Source organism: Seriola lalandi, unplaced genomic scaffold (assembly GCF_002814215.2).
Source record: "Seriola lalandi dorsalis isolate HSWRI2012SDOR001 ecotype SW California unplaced genomic scaffold, Sedor1 jcf7180002054585, whole genome shotgun sequence".
NCBI lineage: Eukaryota > Metazoa > Chordata > Actinopteri > Carangiformes > Carangidae > Seriola > Seriola lalandi.
The window spans coordinates 2605095-2627953 of record NW_019525138.1 but is presented as its reverse complement, the minus strand read 5'-3'; the positions used below and the strand labels follow the sequence as shown (position 1 = coordinate 2627953).

At 39.6% G+C, this 22859-nt stretch overlaps 1 protein-coding gene and 1 long non-coding RNA gene across 3 annotated transcripts in view; both read left to right on the top strand.

The window, feature by feature from the left end:
* stxbp4 (syntaxin binding protein 4) overlaps positions 1-14207 on the top strand; it is a 54559-nt gene extending 40352 nt beyond the window's left edge. The window contains exons 20-22 of one of the 2 annotated variants that reach the window (XM_023418812.2): positions 966-1102; positions 13087-13144; positions 13789-14207. In XM_023418812.2, the coding sequence (XP_023274580.1) occupies positions 966-1102; positions 13087-13144; positions 13789-13945 (352 nt within the window). In that variant the 3' untranslated portion in view covers positions 13946-14207. Of the gene's footprint in view, positions 1-965; positions 1103-1275; positions 3362-13086; positions 13145-13788 lie in introns of those variants that run through there. The other variant, XM_023418815.2, reaches the window with a different exon arrangement.
* A 5506-nt stretch (positions 14208-19713) lies between these two features.
* Positions 19714-20932, top strand: LOC147818407 (uncharacterized). The gene is made up of 2 exons (XR_015437982.1): positions 19714-19858; positions 20527-20932. It is a non-coding gene; the product is annotated as an uncharacterized LOC147818407 (long non-coding RNA).
* Positions 20933-22859: the final 1927 nt, after the last annotated feature.

Sequence of the window (22859 nt, the reverse complement as noted above, 5' to 3'; positions counted from 1 at the left end):
TTTATTCATCAGGCTGTGGCAAACCGATGAGTGTTATTTAAAGCTCTCGCTGCAGAGAGTGTTGGGTCCTCCAAACCACTAAACTGTCAGGAGAGGCTCTCCTGGTGACTGTAATTAAAATGATGAATTTATTTCCGCAGCAAAATTGGTTTGAAAAGGCAAAAGGCATAACAAGTTATTCAAATGGAAAAAGTTTAAAACATGGAAGTTAGACAGAGTTTGGGGCACACACATACTTCAGGGAACAAAGTGAAGGTAAAAGTCAGACAAAAGATCCACACTCTACTGAAAGCTCCTAGAAAAGTTAATTTAACAGAGATCTTCATCAGGCATCATCAGATCTTGTTTTAAATGAGTCACACGTTTTTATGCAGACAATCCAACAATATACCTCAACAGGAAACGGTGTGCGACTTTAATTCTGTCTTAAACTGAGAAAAGCAGTGGTCCAATGGGTTAGATACAAAAACTGCTTGATTCAGTTCAAGGAAAGGTCGTGGTTTGGGTTAAAATCAGCACGACCTTTGTCATCATGGGAACAATAAAAAAACTAGAATCACCTCCTCCTGCCTCCTCCACTCAGACTAGTTTCAGGTTGCAGCGCTGTTTATCCAGAATCATATAATATATTAATCATTTGTGTGAAATTTTGTCATATCTGTTGTTTGAAGTCTTGAGTAATGGCTAAAAAGTGTTCTGTGAGGTCACACAGACCAAAATCTAATCAGTTTGTTCTTGAGTCTAAGTGAATGTTTGTGCGAAGATTTGAAGAAGTTCTTTCAAGGTGTTACTGAGATTTCCTGTCCACGAGAAGAGACAGATAGACAACCTGAAAATAATATGGCGTCCGGCTCTGACTGCTGCCGGCACAGAGGAATAAAAATGAGCAGGCCACACCCATGAGGGCGTGGTAATCATGTAGGTCTACTCTGTCTCTGCTGACTCATCCTTCTCTCTTCTCGCAGCTCTGGAGATGTTAAAGTCGGGGCATCGTCTCAAGGCTTCCCCTCTCGCTACAAGAAGAGTCCGTGGACGGCGGCCACGCTGGCCCAGGAGGCGAAGGACCTCACACGGACTGTCAGAGCCATTCTGGAGGTGGACTGTAAGTGATCGCCTCCACGCATGCAGGTCCGCATGTCCTCCACCTCCTCCTCCTCCTCCTCCTCCTCCTCTCTGTCTCTGTGCTGCCCTGCATGCGACTCCCACCGGATGAAGCTAAAAACCAAACTGCTCCTGCCAACCTGCCGTTGTGAGTGACTGTCCTCCCCGTTTCAGTGCTGACCTTCTAGAGGACCCGACTGTTGGAGAACAAAGTCGGCGAGGCTCTGAGACGTCAGCAGGAGCTCAACAGCCAACCATGAATTCTCTTCCCTGACAACTCCTCATCTCCTCAGTACCTGCTAGCAACGGACTCATGTCTTATCTCTGCATGAAACACTGTTTTGTTTCTGTGAAGCATTTATCACTGCACATCTGCTGAATAGTCACTGAACTGTGGCTTTGTTCCGGTGTTTTCACCTGCGTACGTCAATGTACAAGTTCAAACATGGAAGCTGTTTGTCACTTTGTCAGTTTTGTCTCATGAGAAACGTTTATGCAGGTTGATACACTGGAAGGAGACCGCTGTAATGTTGGGTTAGGACTTCCTGAACGTTTAACAGTTTGGTCCATTCAGCCTTGTAATCATGTGATGAGAAAAACAGAGTAACATCATCAGGTCCACCTGCTGAACCTTCAAAGAAATTACAGCAAGAATTGATCGTCCAGGACTCAATGATCAGTTTATTATTAATTTTACGACTGAGTTTCAGGGAGGTCTCTCTTAAATTTTCTTTAACTTTTATTCTTGAAATATTATGAATTATATCTCAAAATACAACTTTTCTCTGAGAATAATACATTTTTTTCTTAAAATATTTACATTTTATTCTGAAAATGTCCAATTATTTCCCCTTATCAGTGGATCTTAGCACTTATAAATGTAAATAAGTGGATTCGAGATGGAGTTTGGTCCAGTTGGCCAAACAGTCCATTGAAGAGGTCTCCCTAATGAATTAAAGATTAAAGGACCTATATGTAAGTTTTGCTATTGCTACATAGATAACATTAGCATTAACAGGTGTTTACTTACCAGTCAAGAAGAAACGTTGCAAGCGGTCTCGAGCAGTGGAAATGAACCCTCTTGTTTTGCTTCTATTGCCAATACTTATTTTCTTCTATTGGAGTTAGCATGCTAACCTGCAAGCCCCAGCCTGGGTTGGCCTGTATCATCACTTTCCAATACCAAATCACTGTAGCGCCCAGCCCTGAAGAGGTGGCGTGTATTATAACCTCTTGGCTAGCAAACGCAACGATGGCCAAAGCTTTTGTCAAGTCTAGTAAGTAAACGGTTGTTATTGCTAACATGAGCTATGTAGCAATAGCAACAACTTACAAATAGCTCCTTTAAAATTGCCAATAAAATTGGTATCAAAACACTCGTCACATAGTAATGTGAGGCATGGTCAGAACTGTCAAAACTTTGGTGTAGTCCTTTGAATATGACTTAGTTTACCTTCCTTTAAATGGTCTCTGTAGCATCAATAAATACCTTCATTTAAGAAGCAATAACACTATAACACATCAATGTTACGATATCATAGGATTGCCATTTACCGTAGCAGGTGCTCTCTTCCGGAGCGACTTACTCCATTTAGAAAACACCTCACTGTAGCTCTGTCAGTTATCTGATCAATGTGTAGCTTTATGTTTGAGTGGCTGAACGCTTGTGTTCGTGCAGTAGATTAGCCAGCGAAGCAAATCCTGGAAATATCATCAAACAGTAGAAGAGGAGAAATCCTGAAAACCTCACTCACCTACAAACACAAGGTCAGGAAGGACGAAGGAGCTTTGACGTTTCAAACAGGAAGTACAGCCAGCAGAGTTCTGATACCAGCAACGATGTAAGGGCAGCTCTGGCCTGATTGGACTCTTTAGATGCTTTTGTCATGTTTGGAGATATTTGCTGTAAATCCTTTGCCTTTTTTTGGAGTAAATATTTGGAAACAAACTGTCCACATATCCGGAGTTCTTCTTTGTGAAGAGGAACAGCCACTTCAAGCTCAAACTGGGTCAAATTCAGTTTTAGTGTCTGGATTATTTTGACTGTAGCTGCAGGAAAAGTCTCAATTTGTTTAGTCTGATGAACAAACTTGTAACTGATATAATGAAATGAAAAAAGGTTAAGAAGCTGTTGTTCCTTACCAGATGGGGCTTGTTTGAAATGCAAAGACTAAAAGCACTAACCTTATGTCAGAAAACCAAACAGGAAGTTTACTGTGAAACTTATTTTTTTGTTGTATTAAAAAAACCCTCCTGCTCAGCTGACTCTCGGAGCTTGTGTCCTTGAACGCACCACCAAGAATTTTTTGTGGGTAGCCTGTTAACATATGTGTGTAAGGAAGTCTGTAGTTTTCGTAGTGTACCAAAAATCAACCTGAACAACCACACAGGTCGTTTTCTTCAACCCTCTGATACGACCCATAGGAGTGGACCTTTGTTGTCATGGTTACAGTAAAAAAAAACAGGGACTGTTCCGTCAAGGGTGTACCTACCTTCATAGCCATGGTTACCATAATAACAGTGATGACTTTGTTAGGTTTAGGAAAAGATAGTGATTTGTGTTAAAATAAGTACTTAACATTAGATGATCTTTGTTGTCATGGTTACAATAATAACAATGAATGGACACGGATAGTAGAAACAACATGGGAATCGAACAGCGCTCTCCTGTATCATATTCATCCATCCACTACAACCTCCTCCTGACATGGACTTTGTCTCTCTTTATACTACGTCACCCCACTTTGCCCTTTGCTCCTGTCATAATTACTATGACCATTAGATGTTGCCTAGCAACAAAACAACTATGGGTGATAATAACCTGCTGCACAGATGAACTGTGGGCTCGTTTTTTTACGGGAGGGCAGGCTCCAACTGAAACCAAAACCCAGTTCAAAAACTTTCAGCACATTTATAAAAAATGATCAGAGGTGATGTAAGGTCTACATGGTTTATAGCTAATTAGCTAAATGCTACATCACCTGATTTGTCCTTAAAGACCTTTGTGAACTATTGTGAACTAACTCTATTGGCCAACAGGGATGATGTCACTTACAAATACACAGAGTCACAGGTAGTTATTGAGGCCTGGTAGAGTGGAATTTTTTTAGAAAATATACAGAGCCCACTGGTAGTTTAGTGGAACTGGAAGTTCTAGTTCTGGAACTTTTCCAGAAAATACACAGAGCCGGGAGGTAGACCAGGGTGGCCTGGTAATTTGAAGAATGTCCAGTGATTATACAGAGTTTTAGGTTGTAGTTTCTGACCTGGAGGATGGAGTGTTTTCAGGAAATACACCGAGGTGATGGGTAGTTCAGGGACCTAAAGTGTGAAACAGCAATTCCAGAAAATACATGAGAGTTCAATAGCTGAGAGTGTTCAAACCCAGCAAATACACAGAGCCAGGATGTAATTCAGTGACATTGTGTTATGAGTTAAGTGAGCTTGACAATCAAGGAGAATATTGTGTCTCCAACAGATACACAGTGAAGGTCCTAGGAATTTGGAGCAGCTCCAGAAAATACACTGTGTCAGTTGTTAATCCAGGGGGTCTGGGACTATAAGGATTCCCCAGCAAAAACACAGAGCCGGGATATAATTCTGAGGCTCTAGTAGATCGTTCAGAGTGTTAGAGGTGCAATATCAATACTCAGATCCAGATGTTCCCAGGGCCATGGAAGTTCGGAGCATATACACAGATGTGTGTTGCTCTTAGGGGACAGACTGACGCTCTCATGTTGTGCTGCATGTTGAGTCTGATTTATACTAGTATCCAGATCTGGTTTGTTTTCAGGAGGCAGGATGTGGGTTTTGACACAGACGCCTAATTTCCCTCCATCAATGCGTCGGTGGGACGTGGGCGCAGTTACATAATTAACAGCCATGATTCAAGAGCAGAGACGTGCTCCATCATTCACAATGTCCTGGTCGAGATAATGAAGAGAGACGAACAAAAACCCGAATCACAGCAGCAGAGAGAAAGTAGGTCAGTGTGTGTGTGTGTGTGTGTGTGTGTGTGTGTGTGTGTGTGTATGTGTGTGTGTGTGAGATACAATTACAATCACCCACTCACACACACACACACACACACACACACACGCACACACTGTGCCCAACAGACTGCATGATAAACAATCAGCAGGGGCTTCAGACTGAGCAGTCTCACTCGGTTCAGTCATTTGTCGTTTGCAAGGAGAAACTCGGACACTGTTACCATGACAACCATGATTTACATTCATATGCATCAATCTACTATGCTCTATACAAAATACATTTCAGGTTGTCTGGGTTGTATTTTTCTTTTCCACAATAAAACATGTTTTCAACCTGAGGCCGGTTCATGTTACAGCCTCTGAAGTCTTATTTGAATTTATTGAAATGATTAAAAATGACTCATCGCTCAGAACATTTAGAAACAAGTGGATAAAACCTGTCGACTGTGACCTTTAAATGTTTTTACAGTGAGCAGAAACAGGGCTGCTTCTGTCTGCATGTGTATGTGACATGTACAGCTTCAACCAAACTGATGAAATTATAATTCGAGCTGGAGCATAACTATGTGATTTCATCATCAGATCATACGTGGTAAAAGTCCCTTAAACTAACTTTAAAATTACAAATCCCTTAAATTAAACTGCAATAACCTTAATTAATAATAATAATAAAACTTTGTAGAGCACGTTCATACAAAAAGATGTAATGAACTGAATTTCAAATAGATGAAACAGATGAAAAAGACAGATTCAAAAAATTATGTTTAAATTAAATTATGTAAAGAAACAAAATAAAAGATGTTTAAAGTAAGATAAAATCAAATGGAGTCTGGTGTTATTGTATATTTGTTTTATTCTCAATAAGAAAAATGTAGAACATCTGCCTCAGCATTAATAAATAACATTACATACAGCAGGTGAGGAAAGTGTTACTCTGAAACCTTCAGGTAGAGGACTAGAGGCTGCAACAGCTGATTGATCTCAGGTGTGTCAGCTGATTGCTCAGGTGTGTCAGCTGATTGCTCAGGTGTGTCAGCTGATTGCTCAGGTGCAACCAGCTGCCTCTTAGGATCAACATTTAATTGAAAACAGTTATGACTCTAAAAGACAAAGGACTGATTTCCCTGTTTAATTCTTACTCGTTTAAAGTCACAATTCACACAACAGCCACATCTCTGTCTTGAGAATAGAAACTTAGTCTAAAAGTAAAACTGCAAACATGACGAGTCTGAAAGCTGTTGGATAAAATATTATAATATAAGTATTTAAATAATAAAACCTCTGACTGTGAACATGCTGAACTCTGAACATTAATAATGCAGAACATTTGCACATGAGCATAGAGTGATTTGTAGGTGACTGAAGCACCGACTGAAGGAATCAGCCTCTGGGACCTGGATATTATAATGTAATAACGTAATTATCATCTGCTCGTTAACTGTGAGCAGAGTCCCTCAGATAGAAGAAAAATGTGATTTAACTTAAACTTTATTAGCTATGATGGAGGACTGTTCTTGAGCAGAGCCTCAGAAAAACATTTTTTCAAAAACAAGTGGATATGTGTTTATATAAACAGATCAGAGTGTGTATTTAAATGCTTTTAAATACGCATTAAGGGTTAGGGTTAGAATTGAGCCCAAATTGGTTCTTCCTACTTCAGAGGTGTCAAATCTGAGCTTGAAATGTCTTTTGTCAAAATTGATTAAAATATAAAATCTTAAAGCGACAGCTCTACAGTTTTATGAGTCTTTGGAAACAGAAGTCAAAGTTTTCCTTGTTAGAGAGACGACAGGAAATGAGGAGAGAGAGAGGACAGATGAGGAAGTGAATAAATGAATTTGTTTGTTAGAATTAAATATAATAAAGTTGAAGTGAAGTCACAAACTAATACAGACTATTAAAATAACAGCAATAATCTTCTGTGTGTCGTCCTCGTCTGTGAGTGACTCAGTCTAAAAACATCTGTCTTACTGTGTGTGGATGAGGACCAACAGCTGACGACCGGCAGCATCCACACACACACACACACACACACACACACACACACACACACACACACACACACACACTGGGGGTCGTCTGTGCAACAGTCATTACTGCAAGCTGACAGTCTTTGCGTCTCTGTTGCCATGTCGACTCCACCAGACTAAATTGGTGACTGTGTCCTGGAGCTGCACTGAGTGGCTCATTAGAGCAGATCTACATCAGAACCAACACCTACACCAGATCCAAGCAGCTGACGGAGGTTTACTGATGTTTGAGACGATTGTCCTGATTAAAGGAAAACTGATTCTCCCTCTTGTCATTAAATCCCACATTCAGAGATAAACCAACAATGACCTGAGCCTGCTAACAACAGCTGTGTGTGTATCTGTTACATTGGGTTCCTCCATCACCAAACACTACGGCACCAAACATGGACGGACCGAAAATAGTCCCCGACAGATTTCCTCCTGTTGGTTTGATAAAAACTACAGTGAGCAACTGTGTGACGAGATTACTGAGACTTTTTAAAAATGAAACTATATATTAGTGACATGTTTTTAAAGATTTACATATGCAGTAGGAACAGATGTCAGAATGTTTTGTTGACAATAAGAAAAATATAGAATAACACTGACCTCATTCTTTAACTTAAGGAACCAAACCAGTTTAGAATCATCAATGACTAAACTAAACTAAACTTTATTTAAAAAGATCTGGTTAAAATGTCGAAACTGCTGCCAGAAAGTGAACCAGGTCATTTTTAAACAAGAACCAGAGACAGAGAAGCAGAGTAAAATTCACATGGCATTAAAATCTGTTTTCATCAAGTTGATCAAGTTTTATAAGTAAATACAAACTGAGCAAAGTAAATGTTTTGTTATTTGTGTGTGTCACGTATATATATGTCTTTCCCATGTGATGTGAACACAGCACACTGTACAGCCTCACAGTGTCGTACCAGAACTTGCCTTTAAACCTAAATCAGTTTTAAAACCCATTATTCTGATTAACAGACACATACTTGTTGAGCTTAGTTTAACTGAAAGTCGTCAGAGGTTAAAAAGATTTAAAAAAAACATTGAGAATCCTTTAAGATCTGAAAACAAGAACACAAACCCTGATAATGATCAGATGCTGCATGAACATGTATATTCTCAGATCGGAGGGAAACTACGCAGATAAATGAAAGACATTCAAGAATAAAGTAAATACTTTGTTGTAATTTTGGCCTTTCAGATCCAACCAGCACCCTCTAGGGACAAATAAACTAGAGACAAATCAACAAATGATTTATATTTGTGTCGACACTCTGTTCATTTAAGACACTTTGTCCATTTTCATGTTAAACTCACACCAGAGTTGAACAACGATGCTTCAGTTAAATAAGGAAAGTCTCTGTGGGCTTGAACGTGTTTCTCCCTGGAGGTGGTTTTGTGTTGCCGCAGTAACAGATTAAATCAGTCATGTGGTCGCTGGGAAGTGATCTGAACCACCATATCGCATCACTAACAAGCCCTCAGCCACGCCGAAATCAACAGGAAGAGCTCTGTGTGACTGCCTCTTAAAGACAGGGACACACTGACTGCCGTTACCCTTTGGAATTATCAACCTCTCAACCACACAGAAGAAAATCCTTCTACAAACAAGCAACATATTCTGTAACCAAGCATCAAAACAATCCCCCAGGTGGGTTAGAGAAGACGACTGGAGCCGAAAAAGAAGTTTACCTTAAAACCAGTTTAAAAAAAAAATGATACAAGCAATAAAACTTCAGAAATATAAAATGTATAATAATTTACAATAAAAGCATCATTTTACAGAGTTTCCATGTTCATGATCATTTCAGGTTAACCTTTATTGTGAAACACCACAAAGTGAATCAGTGACTACCTGTCTGAGGTTTGATGACTTACAGGTACATACAGATGCTATAAATAGCTGAAGATGTGCGTAATGGTTGCTGGTAATGACAGCTGCTTGGGCATTGTTCAGTCTGAAACTACTCTTCTTCTTCTTCTCTCTGGTCATTCTATAGCCAAGCTGTCTGTGAGCACTGTGAGTTTGTACTTATGCTGCATTCATGTCATACTTGCGTTATTGTAATGTAAGAGTTTCAGATTTTTATTTAATTTATTTTACCCTTCAAATGGCTGCTGTGTGATCATACAGGCATCCTGATGATGCTAATATGAGACGTCAGCATGAGAACCTTTCACATCTGAGCTAAATGCTAACATCAGCATCAATGTCATTAGCTTTGCATCCAATTGAGACATCATTTTACGCTGTTTACCATAAACCAACAAATTGAAATGTGACCTGATGAAAAGTCATTAGAGTTATTACAGTTCATCCTGAGGGGAACATGAACGTCTGAACCACAGTTCATCACAATCCATCTAAGAGTTGAAGCAAGAATACATATTTAAAGGATCTATTTATAAGTTGTGTTATTGCTACATAGCTAACATTAGCATTAACAGCTATTTACGTACAAGTCTTGACAATAGCTTCAGCCATCATTGTGTTTTTAACACAACAGGGTTATAAATACGTCCAGCTGACTGGACGCTACAGTGACTCGGTGTCAGAAAGTGGCGAGCCAGTGTGAATGGGCAAGGCTAGCTGGTTAACAAGCTAACTTCAGTAGAAGAAAAGAAGTGATTGTTGTGTTCGGATTGTCCACTTGTTCATTTACTCATTCACCCACTATATAGCATTGGCTACATAGAAGACTCACTAGACGATACGTGCAACATATTTATGCGCCAGATATTCATAATTATTATCTCCATCGCATAAAAAACCCTAATCCTAACTCTAACCCTGCATCACATATGAGACAAAACCTCAAAATACATGTGATCTTATAAGACATGCAATTTTTATCTTTCATGTATTATGTTTGTTTTAATTTTTGTCTACAGAGAAATCTTTCCTGTGTTTTTGTCAGTATTACTGTTATTATGCTCCCCAGACACTCAACAGGCAATAAAATCACATTAGCTAGCCTGCTGTTAGCACCTAGCCTGATAGCGAGATGACTTCTTCTGCTGCACTTTCGCAAGACAGGCTGCAATGCATGATGGTCTAGCTTGACTACATTTTTGTATGCCTAGTGATAGTTTTGTGGTGCACTGTGTAGTGGATAAAATTTACAGTTGAAAATTCAAAAGCACTACAAATCTGCTGATTCACTATATAGTGAGCAAGTGGGTGTTCCAAACAGGGCCATGGAAACAGAAGAAAGTAAAGGAATGAAGTTTGATGCTGAACTCACGTTTCTTTTAGACTGGTAAGTAAACAGCTGCTAATGCTAACGTTACCTATGTACCAATTGCAAAACTTACATATAGCTACTTTAAGACTCATAGATCAGATTTGATGCATGTTTGCTCTATGTCACTGGTTTATGACATTATGTCAAGTATCTTACAATAACATTAGATATGTAGCATTAGTTAAAACTTACATATAGCTCCTTTAACAACAAGAGACACAATGTGAGGGCTATACCTCTCAGACTGTGGCCCAAAACTGTCTCAAAAATCCAATTTAAATAAGAAATATACAGTTTGGAGCCTTTGCTGAATAATTCCATGAATACATGAAAATTAATATAAAATATAAACAACGTTATTTTCCAGGTCTTTTCCATGACTGAGAATCAAAGATTTCGTAGATTTTTTAGGTTTTCCAGGAACCTTTTGAGTCCTGTGAGTTACCTGCTCATTACTGTACGGTTCAGCGTTATCTCCCTGTTTGAAAGACATGTTTTCACCACCTGACACCCCCCCAACCCCACCCCCACTGGTCCTTCTGTCAACACTCAGACTGACAGGGTGAAACCTGGTCTGTGAAATGTATCGCAGAGCTTTACAGTTTGTATTCACAGCCACACAAAGCAGCTTGCCACCATGGATCTGATGTCTTTGTTCCCGCAGTGAGAACCACATTGTCATCTCCATGTACATACATGAAGATTATCGTGATGAGCCGAGAACACAGGGGCGTTTAGCTTCCTGTTGGAGAGTGGATCCAGTTCATGGATGGTGGAGGAGGTTGTCAATGTAGAATCAGAGGATTCACATTAATAACAGTTCGGCCATAAAGATTCATTTACAGCTGGAGCTATCGTAAACTGCATCCTGCTGAAAGTGCATTCCTTAATGAAATAACACAATCAGACAATCATCCATTTAAAAATTCCTCCTGCTTTTGATGGTTTCTTTGCACTGGATAATAACCTGATAAATTCTTGATCCACGACCATCAAACATTAGTGTCTCAGTTAAGAGGGTCATCCTTTGAAGGCTCCTTTCGAAAACCAATTCCGTCACAGCCACACGACGAGGCTGGAAATGTGTCCTTCGTTTCCCGAACAACAAAGGATCCTACAGGCGGATCCTTTGCAGCTTCAGATATGAAATACTTTTCAAAGAGAATATGGCTGACTCCACAAATTAAACAGAGGCCGAGGACAAATAGGAAATACTTTGTAGACCAGACTGTCTCATTTTGGTTTGGCCTTCAAAGTCCGCAATGACCTTTGTAGACCACGTCTTTCAAAGGCACTGTTTCCCTGAATTGAGACACAGCTAATGTATCACACAAAATCCGGGAACTCAGACAATTCTAAACACTCATTTACAAATTCAACAGGTGTTTCATTCTTCTTCATTATGTGAAATATGAGAAGACTGATATCAGTCTTTCTGACTGTTAAGAGCATAGACTATAAATAAAGATGGACATAGCCCCTGTGACGTCCCCCACAGGTTTCTGAAGAAGCTCAGAGTGAGCAGCTCCACCATCGTCATCTTGGGAGTGCCGTAAAGTTGGACATTTTAACATGGGAGTCTTTGAGGACTGACTCACTGTTGGACTCTAGTGGTGAGCAGAGGAATGCAGGTTTTTGTTCTGCTGTGTTGATGCTTCATTTTTCAGGATTGAAGGTTGCCGTTTGCTTAAGAGCTGGATTCAGACACGAGTGAAAAGCTGGCCATTTAAATATGTAGGTACCATTTTCATATCTTCGTACAGTCTGTAGTGGAGGACATTTTTATTGCTGCACTTGGCTGTTCAAATGAAAAAGAGATAGTTGACAGAAATAGTAGAAGCTGAGAGAGAAGGTCAAACCCTGGTTCCTCTCTCACCTTGGCACAACTGATCAGTGAAGTGGAAGTTGGTGTGAATGTCGGATTAATGGTTTCTGAAAGTTACAGAAATTGTCAGACACAGACCCATCTCTAATCCAATATTTGAAACACTTGTTGACAGCGGTTTCTCAAAGGTATCCAACCATTGGACAAGCAGTTCTGAGGTCTTGTTATCACAGCGAGATTAACAAACTACACAGAAGAACTGGACAGATGGACACACCATAATAGTCCCATTACATACTGTAGCTCCAGCTGGAACCACAGACTTTAACATAATTTTTATGTTACATTTATTAGGTCATTGTTGGATGCTTGGATTCTTTAAAGGAGTTAAACCAAACAGTAAACAGTCAAGTTTTCATGAGGTCTTTGGATCCAGCATGCATGTCATAACATGTGATGAGTCATCCATCATGTCAACCCCATCATGGGGCCCACAGTCACCGATATAGAACTCACCACAATCCCTCTTTTCTCTGAATTTGTGAAACGTTTGGTTTCAGTTTACGAGTTGTTGTCCACGGGGCAGCATTTGAAACTTGGCCCCCTGTTGTTCGCTGAAACAGGGTCAAGAGACCAGCTTGTACAGTAAGTTGAGAGATGAGCGTGGAAAAGTACAGTAAAATCACTGTTGGAGTGACATGATGGTGGTTTGTGGAAGAGCAGAGCTTCTCAGGAAAAATGAGGCTGGATGAAACGTGATATTTGTGAGGGGGGATCTCTTGGCCTGATTCTGTTGGGATGTTTCAAATCAGGAAATTTAAGCTACACATCATCCAGGCTGGCTCCACACCACACTGAGCCATCCAATTAATGGTTTGATGATTTTCTTCTCCTCCCTGCAGGTCTTCCTTACGGCTGGGAGGAGGCCTACACTGCAGATGGAGTAAAATACTACATCAAGTAAGAGGAATCAGACATTTTCCAACCCACACATGATCGTGGAGAGATTAACCTGTCAGAGGCTCTTAGGGTAGGGGTGGCCAAACATCCCCATTTTTTGGGGACAGTCCCAGTTTTTGCTGGCCTGTCCCTGGCTACAGCTGTCCAGGACTGTCCTCCTTTTTTATTTGATAGGTAAAAACATTGGATATTTTAATGATATGTTCACTGCCGAACTGTAAATGACTTAATTGTTGGGCCCCTATTAATGTATTAAATTATTCACTGGACCCAAAACCTACTAGTACCCCTTCCCTGGGGTACTACCCAAACTCATCCACAAAATGGCCAAGAGTTCTTGAGATGGCTAGTAGAGGAAGTAGTTAAAGTGTCTAAGAAGGCTAATAACACCTAACAAGGCTAATAATACCACTTTTCCTTTCAATGGACTCCCATTGAATGGGAAAGTGGTGTTATTAGCCTCGTAGCCAAACTGGTGTTGGTCAGTTGATTGAAGGTTACGTGTTGCCTTTAGAGAGAGCTGTTCATGAAATTTCACCACGGTCTCATTCTCACCAATGATGTAACACCACAGAAACACATTGAGGGGTCAGGAAGCTGTCACTGTTGGTGATGAGTAACACTCAGTGTCTTGTCTGTCACAGTCATATGACCCAGACAACATCGTGGAGCCTCCCTGTGACAAGCAGCAGCAGCATCACGGGGCCTTCTTCACCTCCAGAGACCTCAGAGCTGGAGGCGGAACGGGATGGAGAGGCGACGGACCGGAGAACCAGCCCGTCTATAGAGACAGAGATGTAGACCGATGAAGACTTGCAGCAGAGTCTCCCTCCTGTACTATGATGTATTTATCTCTGGCTGTCACATCTTCAATCAAAGTAACTTTACACATTAACAAGTTTGGTTTAACCCCTGTTTAACCCACCAGTCCACAGTGACCAGTAAAACCTAAGAAGTGTGCTAAATAGTTAAAACTTTACTAAAACAACCACATAGACAGGAACTTATATATATATGTATATATATGATGTATTAAACTTAAACTGCCAATCCTCTATAAATGTGGGAGTGATGTTATTTCATTTATATCTGCATTAATGTAGAAATCTGTGTCGAGGGTGAACAGGAAAGTTCACTTCACCTTCAATATTTGGTCATTTACATTATTAGCATAATGTTTTGTAATGTAACAAACGTGTTGTCTGTGAAATGGAATTAAGCTCTCAATTAATAACAATAGTTAAAAAAACAAAAAGAAATGCTGTGTAAACATTAATACTGGTAATCTAATAACCCTGAAATTATGTGATTTTTATGATTATTATCCACTCTCATGGCAGTGTGTGAAATAGTCATGAAATGTGATCTACTGATCGCATGTTCATGGAAATTAATTTCTCTTTTTTTTTCGTGACAGTCAGCACTTTCAAACTCATGTACTTCAATTGGAAAACAGTTTTTGAATGAAGCTTTGCATTCTATTTAATAAAGCTGAAGTCACTACAGGTGGAAGTTGTAAAGTCACAAAAAAAGAGTCCCATCCATGTAGGTGACACGAATCAATACATTAACGATGAATACATAATGAGTTGTGGCTCAGGAGGCCAAGTGCATTGTCTACCAATCAGAAGGTTGGTGGTTCAATTCCCGGCTCCTCCTGTCAGCGTTTCAAAGATACTAAACCCCCAAATTGCTCCTGCTTGTTGTTCCATCAGGGATGCGATGTATGAATGATTGAATGTGTGAGTGAATGGGTGAATGTGGGAAGTATTGTAAAGGGCTTTGAGTGGTAGCTAAGATTAGAAAGGCTCTATATAAGTGCAATACTGTATATTGATGAACTGCAAGTCGTGCTGACTGTCACAAAAAAATCTGTACACAAAACCAAGAGATTACAATTCGTGACCATTTCACAAACTTGACAGATATTCATATCTAACTCCAAATACTGTAGGAGCAGGTATTCTTTTCAACAACCTTCACCAGAAAGAGCTAGACAGTGAGAGGACTTTGTTCAGAGAGACTTTAGCAAGAAAATCTATAAAATGAGGCAGAGGACAAAAATAAGATTTTGAAATGTGTGGGAGAAATGACCTTCTACAGATGCTCTGAGAAATACATAGTGAATGTTGTCAGTAATTTTACTTGACAAACCCGAATGGCAGTTCAGAAAACACTTGAATTAATTATTTTTGTTATGGGTCATATGGATACACCAAACATTTCTGTACATTTCATACAACAGAAACCTGGAGGGAAGAAAGTCTTTTTGTCTGTCATGCTGATGCTCGAGCGTTGCTGTCCTTCACCACTTCAGTCTATCTGGACGCTTTTTCATTACATCTTATTTTGCTGCAGCCCTGCCCTGTCTCCTTTCTTTGTCTCTCCTCTGTTCCCAGCCTCTGTTCATGCTGTCGACAACCTTGCAAGCTGGTACACACAACACACTGTGTGTTCTTATTGCCATCGACAGGAAGGCCTTCTCTGCGGATGAAGCTATTCTGAGAAGGTCTGCATTCCTGGCTCTGAATTGTTCTTGAGGGCCACAATGGAACCTGAAGTTTGCTGCCACAAGCTTGTCCAAACTAACAAGTTGTGTTTTTCCTCCTTGCAGCAGCTCAGGGTTTGACGGACTGAGAGTAAACAGGAGAAAAGCAACATGTCATTTTTCCCGTGTGAGGAAAGATAAGAAAAAGATGACAGAGCTGCTTCTGAGTAGTTTCAACCTTAAACCACAGCTGCAGTGATTGCAAGATGTATATATATATATATATATATACAAGTCTGCTAGCTGGTTAGCATGCTAAGTATTCTTCAGCAGAAGAAATAAGCAAAACAAGAGGGTTGCTTTCCACCTCTGGAGACAGTTCTTAATGAGTAAAGGAATGAAGTTTGATGCTGAACTCACAATGTTTCTTCTAGGCTGGTAAGGAACGGCTGCTAATGCTAACGTCAGCTAGTTTACCTATTGCAAAACTTACATATAGCTCCTTTTAGACTCATGGATCAGTCAGATTTGATGTGTGTTTGCTCTATGTCAGTGGTTTATGACACATTATGTCAAGTATCTTACACCTACAACAATTTGGCAACACAGCTGGAGAGCTGAACAGCTCTGCTGTGGCCTGTAGGGTTGTGTCTCACCCTGGACTGCTGCTTATGGTTTGTGTCTCTCTTCAGGTCCTGGTAGGCGGAGGTTGTATTAGTGTAATTGGGTGCATCATTCCAGTCTACCCAGACTACATTAAGGATCAGCTGTCCTCATTCCTCCCCTCTCTCTCTTCATTGCTGTCTCTTTACTTCACATTCATACATCCACTCACTAATATCTTCTTTTGCTTCTACAGTTAAGATGTTATGAGATAAGGTGTGTTTTGGTGGCCACATGATGCACAGATACGTACTGATCTTTGCTTGGCAACACTAAAACCTGTGACCTGTTGAGTCAGTCAGTACCTGCGTCTGTCCAATCAAAACTCCTCAGAACAACAATCTACTTCTGCCTCCATAACGGCTGCTGGCGTGGAGATTGTTGGGATGTAGGTGGTCACAACCTCAGGGTGAAAGCATCAGTACAGTGTCAAAAAATGTAACAGAAAAACTGAATAAAATCCCTTTAAGGTTTTGCTGACTGTTTGCGTGTCCTCACAAGTCATACTGTACCACACACTGGTGTTATTATTGGACTGTAACATGTGTTATGTCATAGAGGTAGATCGATATGGACAACAACTCTCTCGCAGTATTTCCATTTCATGTGGGACTTTAAACGGATTCTGTGTTTAGTTCTATTGCTGACGCCTCTATTCGAAAGTAACAAAATAAAAGTCTGTAATAATGAGATTATTTTACTGGTTTGCTTCGGGTGAAGAGGTCATCGAGGGAATAATTTATTAAGTGCCGGCGTATCGTTTTGGTTCTTTCGGAGTGTGTGAATGTGTTTGTATGTGTATGTGTGTGTTAGTGTGTGATGTGAATGGTGGTATTTATAGAGTGTGTGCGAGGGCTGGAGGTGGAAGGGCTGGGCCAATATTCCTCCTGCCTGGGGCTCTGAGTATTGATTTCCCTTCTCGCAAGCAACTCCAGCTATAAATATCTGCTGTGCTTGGAAACACTAATGAAATCACACACAAACACATACACACTCATGAACACCCAAACACAAACCTGAGTACATGCATCATTGGACCGCATATTCCGACCACATTTACAGTTATGATTTTGTTACATTTTCTAAACATTAGAGACATTTCTGATGGAGAAACATGTTGGCCTGTTGTTGACCATTTGTTGCCAAGCAACTGATACAGTGATAAAACACAAATCCGTGGAGCCAGCGAGGTCAAGTCATTCTCTCAAACTAATAATTTTTGCCCTTAAAATAGCATATATGTTCAAATATAAGACAATATTTTACCCTGGAAGCACATTTAAAAATGTGGGATGGTGTTATGTTTAAGGACGAGACATCTACAGTATGTATTCACAGCAGATATTGTTTCAGAATTAAGGGTAAGTTTTTTACTTTGACAGTTGTTTTTAGCCTTAATGCTGCCAAGCTACATATAATGTGTACATATGCAAATAGGATTAGATTGACCTTCTGAGGACCTGCATAAGCTATAACAAGCAACATGCATAAATACTGACTTCAGAAGAACTGCATTATCTGTCATACAGGAAATAAATTTATCCTTAGTTCAGGTGAGCTACATCAACGTTCACATGGGAAATAAATAAATGTGATATTTGGATGACCATAGTTCTAAATAAATAATCACGAGCTGGAGTTCAGGTGAGCTACATTAGCTCTCACAGAGAAAATAATGAAATGTGAGGTTCAGATGACCATAGGTCTAATGTTGTATATAAATACAGGATGGCAGGAAGCTACATCAGCTCTCGCACAGAAAATAAATACACAGTATTTCACCAACCTGTGCATCACTAATATCCTACAGTTGAAAATGAGCTTTTAACCATATCTGTTAAAATAAATGCATGGTGTATTGTCACAATCAAATAAAAAAATAACATAAAATAGATCTAAATAGATAGTTCAGATGGACAAATTACTTATTTATAATTAACAAGGCACTTTACATTTCCACTCCAAATGCTTGGGTAACTTGAAATCTAGGGACAACCCCCCCCCCCCCCCCCCCCCCCCTTTATCATTGATAAAAAATGGAGAAGCGTTATTGACTGACAATTATAAGCTGTTACAGGCAGTTTGATCTGACATCATTATCATTATGCCTCATCGCCTTCATATTGTTGGGATAAAGGATCATTATCATTGTCTTGATTGTGAAATGATGGTGGAGAGGCAGTGTATTTATAGATGATTGGAGGCTCCACTGCAGGTATTAGATCATCAGTTCATGTACGTGCGGCCCTGCTCTCACTCGTGTCTGAACAGTTTACGACCAAATCAGCAGAGAAGTTACACAACCTGCAAAGCCTCTTTTCCTTCATTCAACCTGGAGAATTCAAAGGTCACAGACTGCATCAACGACTCTGCCAGGACTGGATTAGAAAGCTCAACCCAAACAGATCACACTTAGTCGGTTATTGGCCTGCTTAACAACGTCACTGATGGGGAGTTTAACAGAAAAACCCAAAATGACTCTGGCTACATCGCTTTTATTTAAGTTCTTATTAATTGCCTTGTTTTGTACAACTGAATTTAAGTCTTGGCTCGGCCATGGTAGGTCTTAAGAGGTACCAGGGGGTCAACACTCTGACTGAGCTCATTCTGGCCAGCTTTGGTTATGTAAATCATAATTTCAACAGTGTAATGGTAAAAGACCATTGTAGGCACGATGCTTACACCGGGATTACATGTCACTGTTTACACTGTGCTAGAAAAAACTGACCCACAAAACAAGGGCTTCTGTGTAATTGTAGTCCTTTGGTATCGACTCGCCAAATTACCTCCTCAGCATGAATTAGAGTGGAGCAAAATCCAGTATACGCTCATGGAAGTTTCACAGCAGGTTCTTTGTGTCATAGATGATGAACAAATGATTGATACAACAACCAGAAAACCAATCGTTCATTCATAACAAACACAAATTAGCATTTTTGTCAACTAACAATAAAATAAACCAGTTAGTGTTGACTCTGTTTTTAGGTTCTGAGGATAGTGATGTCATCAACACTTCCAGACTAAATCCAAACAGATATACTGTATATCAACAATTATTGAATAGGGGACTATGAAATCTCTGGTGGTGGCAAAGTGTTCGAGACTTCACACCACATTCAAAACAATTTTTTTTCCAGAATATTGGGCTGTTTTGTACTTCCTGGTTCCCGACTTCCCCCTCCTCACTGTTTTCTGTCGCTTTGATGCAAGACTATATGTTGAGGTTGAGAAATATAACGAGCTATATGACCCACAATCACATTATTACAAGGACAATGGTAGAAGACGTATCGCCCATAGCTCTGCAGGTTAGAAAAAAAGTTTAAGTAGTAGGTGTGGCTCTGTGTTTGGTCATGGTCCTGTTGGTATGCTGCAGCGTGTTGCTTGGTGTCAGGGGTGGCACTTTGTACACGTCATATGACTCATCGTGTGTCTTCGGCTCAGCATTTAGCTTATCACAACATATAGCACAGACAAAGATGATATCAGAGGAAAATCCTTTTTAATCTTACTCTGGTGCCACCCAAACGACAAAACTCACATTAACTTTTATTTCACTAGCGGTAAGTTTTTAAATTCTCATTTCTAACAAATGTGTGTGGTTAGTTTTAAGCAATGTGTGTTTCTAACTTTGATGTAAAAATCTATTTGGGGGCAGCAGAAAATTGACATATCACCTTATAAAATTGATTTGATGAGCATGTTAGCAAACAATGGTTTATTTTCATCTTCAACAGAGAAATATGATTACGTGATGAATGCTATATGTCAAATATTCATTCTCCCTTTAGCTCTGGTTTGGTCTGAGAATCATCTGCACCATTTCCAGTGAGCAACTAAGCTAGCTGTCGAAGGCAGAAACATATTTGACTCTGTTTTTGCTAGCTAGTTTAGCTTTTACCAGGAAATGGTGCAGATGACAGTGACAGGAAGAAATAAATATAGAATATAAAAAAAGGATATAAAACAAATAAAGTCAAATGAAATAAAAACAAAAGCTAAAATGCATCTGTAGAGCTGCGTGATAATTCTCTGTAGGTACAGCTTTAATACAGCTGCATACAGGTGAAATCATTAGCACGGATACTTAGCGGTTCTTCAGCTAACGTGGTTCAGCTGTTGACGGAGGGCGTTAAAGGGATGAGTCATGGCCGTGTTTGGCCCGGTCCCTGCTCTGAAGCAGTGGAGCAGGCGTGTCTGAGCCCTGTCCTACTTTTTCTCTCACACAAAGGTCGTCACAACATCACTCTGCTTTAGTAACCGCTGTTGCTAAGGAAGTTTTAATGAGAGTGAGGCTGATAGGGATTTGTCGAAGCTGCCAAGGACTCCTTTTCTTCCACCCAGTGTCACAGACTGCAGCGTGTTGGGTGGCTCTGCTGACTGAAGCTGATCCACTTCATCAAATCAGCCTTGTTTGTGGATGGACAAATGTCTAATTATTGTGTAAAGTCCAGTACGCATCATTAAAATAAACCAAGTGTTACAAGTGTATTAGTGTGCACTGTATATGTGGCAGTTAATAATGAGGATCTTGAGACTTTTGTAGTGTTTTTATCTGTTTCTGTTGTTCTTTTTGGCATTTTTTCATACTGTATTTCTATGATCTTCAACAGTTTTTAAATAAAATGCAGATTATATATATGTAATTTCTCTATAATATTTTTATAACTTTCTAATATTTCTCCTAGGAGGAATTTATACGTGTCACTGTGTCACATGTAAAGAGTCCTACAGACCCACTTTGACTTCCTGTGTTCACATTAAAAGAATTTTACAATGTTGTATGATTCCTCTACTGTTTCCTCATTTCCTTTCCCTTCCTTTCCGCTCCTTTCCTATTTCCCTTTCTCCTTTCTTGTTTCCTTTCATGTCCATTCCTCTCTATTTTCTCATTTCCTTTCCTTTCTTGTTTCCTCCTCTCCTCTTCTCTCCTTTCCTTGTCTCCTCTTTTGTCCTCCTCTCCTGTCTTATTTCTTCCTCTCCTCTTCTCCTCTTGTGTCCTCCTCTCCTCTCCTCTCCTCCCTTGCTGGATTTGTTTTTCTCTTGGTCTGGAGCACATGAGGTTCAATGTGACCATGCTGCAGGAGGGGTGAGGAGGGGGAGGAGAGGTGGAGGCAGAGGCTTCTCATTGGACAAAAGTAGGTCAAGCCAGCCCACTCATGTGACCCAGCATTCCTCTGTGTGTGTGTGTGTGTGTGCTGTTAAAATGTTAAAATACATATAAAATCATGAATGGATGCTTCAAACTGAGGTTAAAGTTCAACGAACTCTCATATTCTGACATTAAAAAGTTAGAAAATCATCATAAATAATTTATAACGATTATTGTTGTTGCCTCTTTTACAGTTTAAAATCAGCTCAAGAATTTCTCCATCTCTTCATGCACACAGGATTAATTGTCCTCTCACAACTTTTTATTAACTGTAACTTAACCAGGAGTTTTAGTTGCCAAACCCCGGCCATACATAAACTAATTTATTCACTTTCTATTCATTTCTATTCATTTCCTAAACATGAACCACACCACGGTTGACGTGTATAGATGTTGTAGAAAGGGAGAATTTTAAATGAATTAAGCTTTTGAAACACACACTGCAGTGACAAATATCTGTAGTTGTTATAAAGGAGAGGTATGGCTGTAAATGAATGTGGAGAACAGACATACACAAGCTTCAGTTTGTTATCACATACAGTCAGAACACAAATTTATATTACATCCAATTTTTTTAAGGACAAAACAAAATATATAACTCTGGTGTGAAAGGCTTTTAAACAAGATTTAAACTTTTAATTTGTTGAGATTTATTTATAAATCTTATCTTATTACACACTTAAATAGATAAACAAAATATTAAAATTATCCTTTTATTCTTATTTTATTCTTATTTATTGATTTTTGATGGAGAACGTGAACTCATGAGCCGAGTATTTCTAAATTCTCAGTTTATTAGGAACATCCAGCTGATCCAACAGTAAAACCTCCTTCATGAAGGTTGTAATGTTCAGAAACTTTGATTCTGTTGTGTTGTGTTGCACTGACAGGTGTTTCTATTATTTTGTCCACCACATTCACATCAGTAAGGTTTGATTAAATCACAGAAACACCTCTGTGTAATACAGCACAGCTCAACAGCAGCATGGTGTTCCTAATAAAGTGAGACCTGAGTGTGTTCTAATAATTAGCAGCTCTGCTGACTGAAGCTGATCCACTTCATTAAATCAGCCTTGTTTGTGGACAGACTAATGTCTGATTATCGTGTAAAGTCCAATATGCAAAATCATTCAAATAAACCAAGTGTTAAAAGTGTACACTGTATATGTGGCAGTTAATAATGAGAATCCTGTGATTAAATCGCAGAAACACCTCTGTGTGATACAGCACAGCTCAACAGCAGCATGTTCCTAATAAACTGACACCTGAGTGTGTTATAATAATTAGTGTGATATAGTGTATAACAATTAATAATAAGAACACTCTCATAAAAGTGATGATATTTAAATCATATATTAAGAGTTTCATATAGAAAAGGAGGAAGAGGCCACTGATAGAGAGAAGGGGGGGGA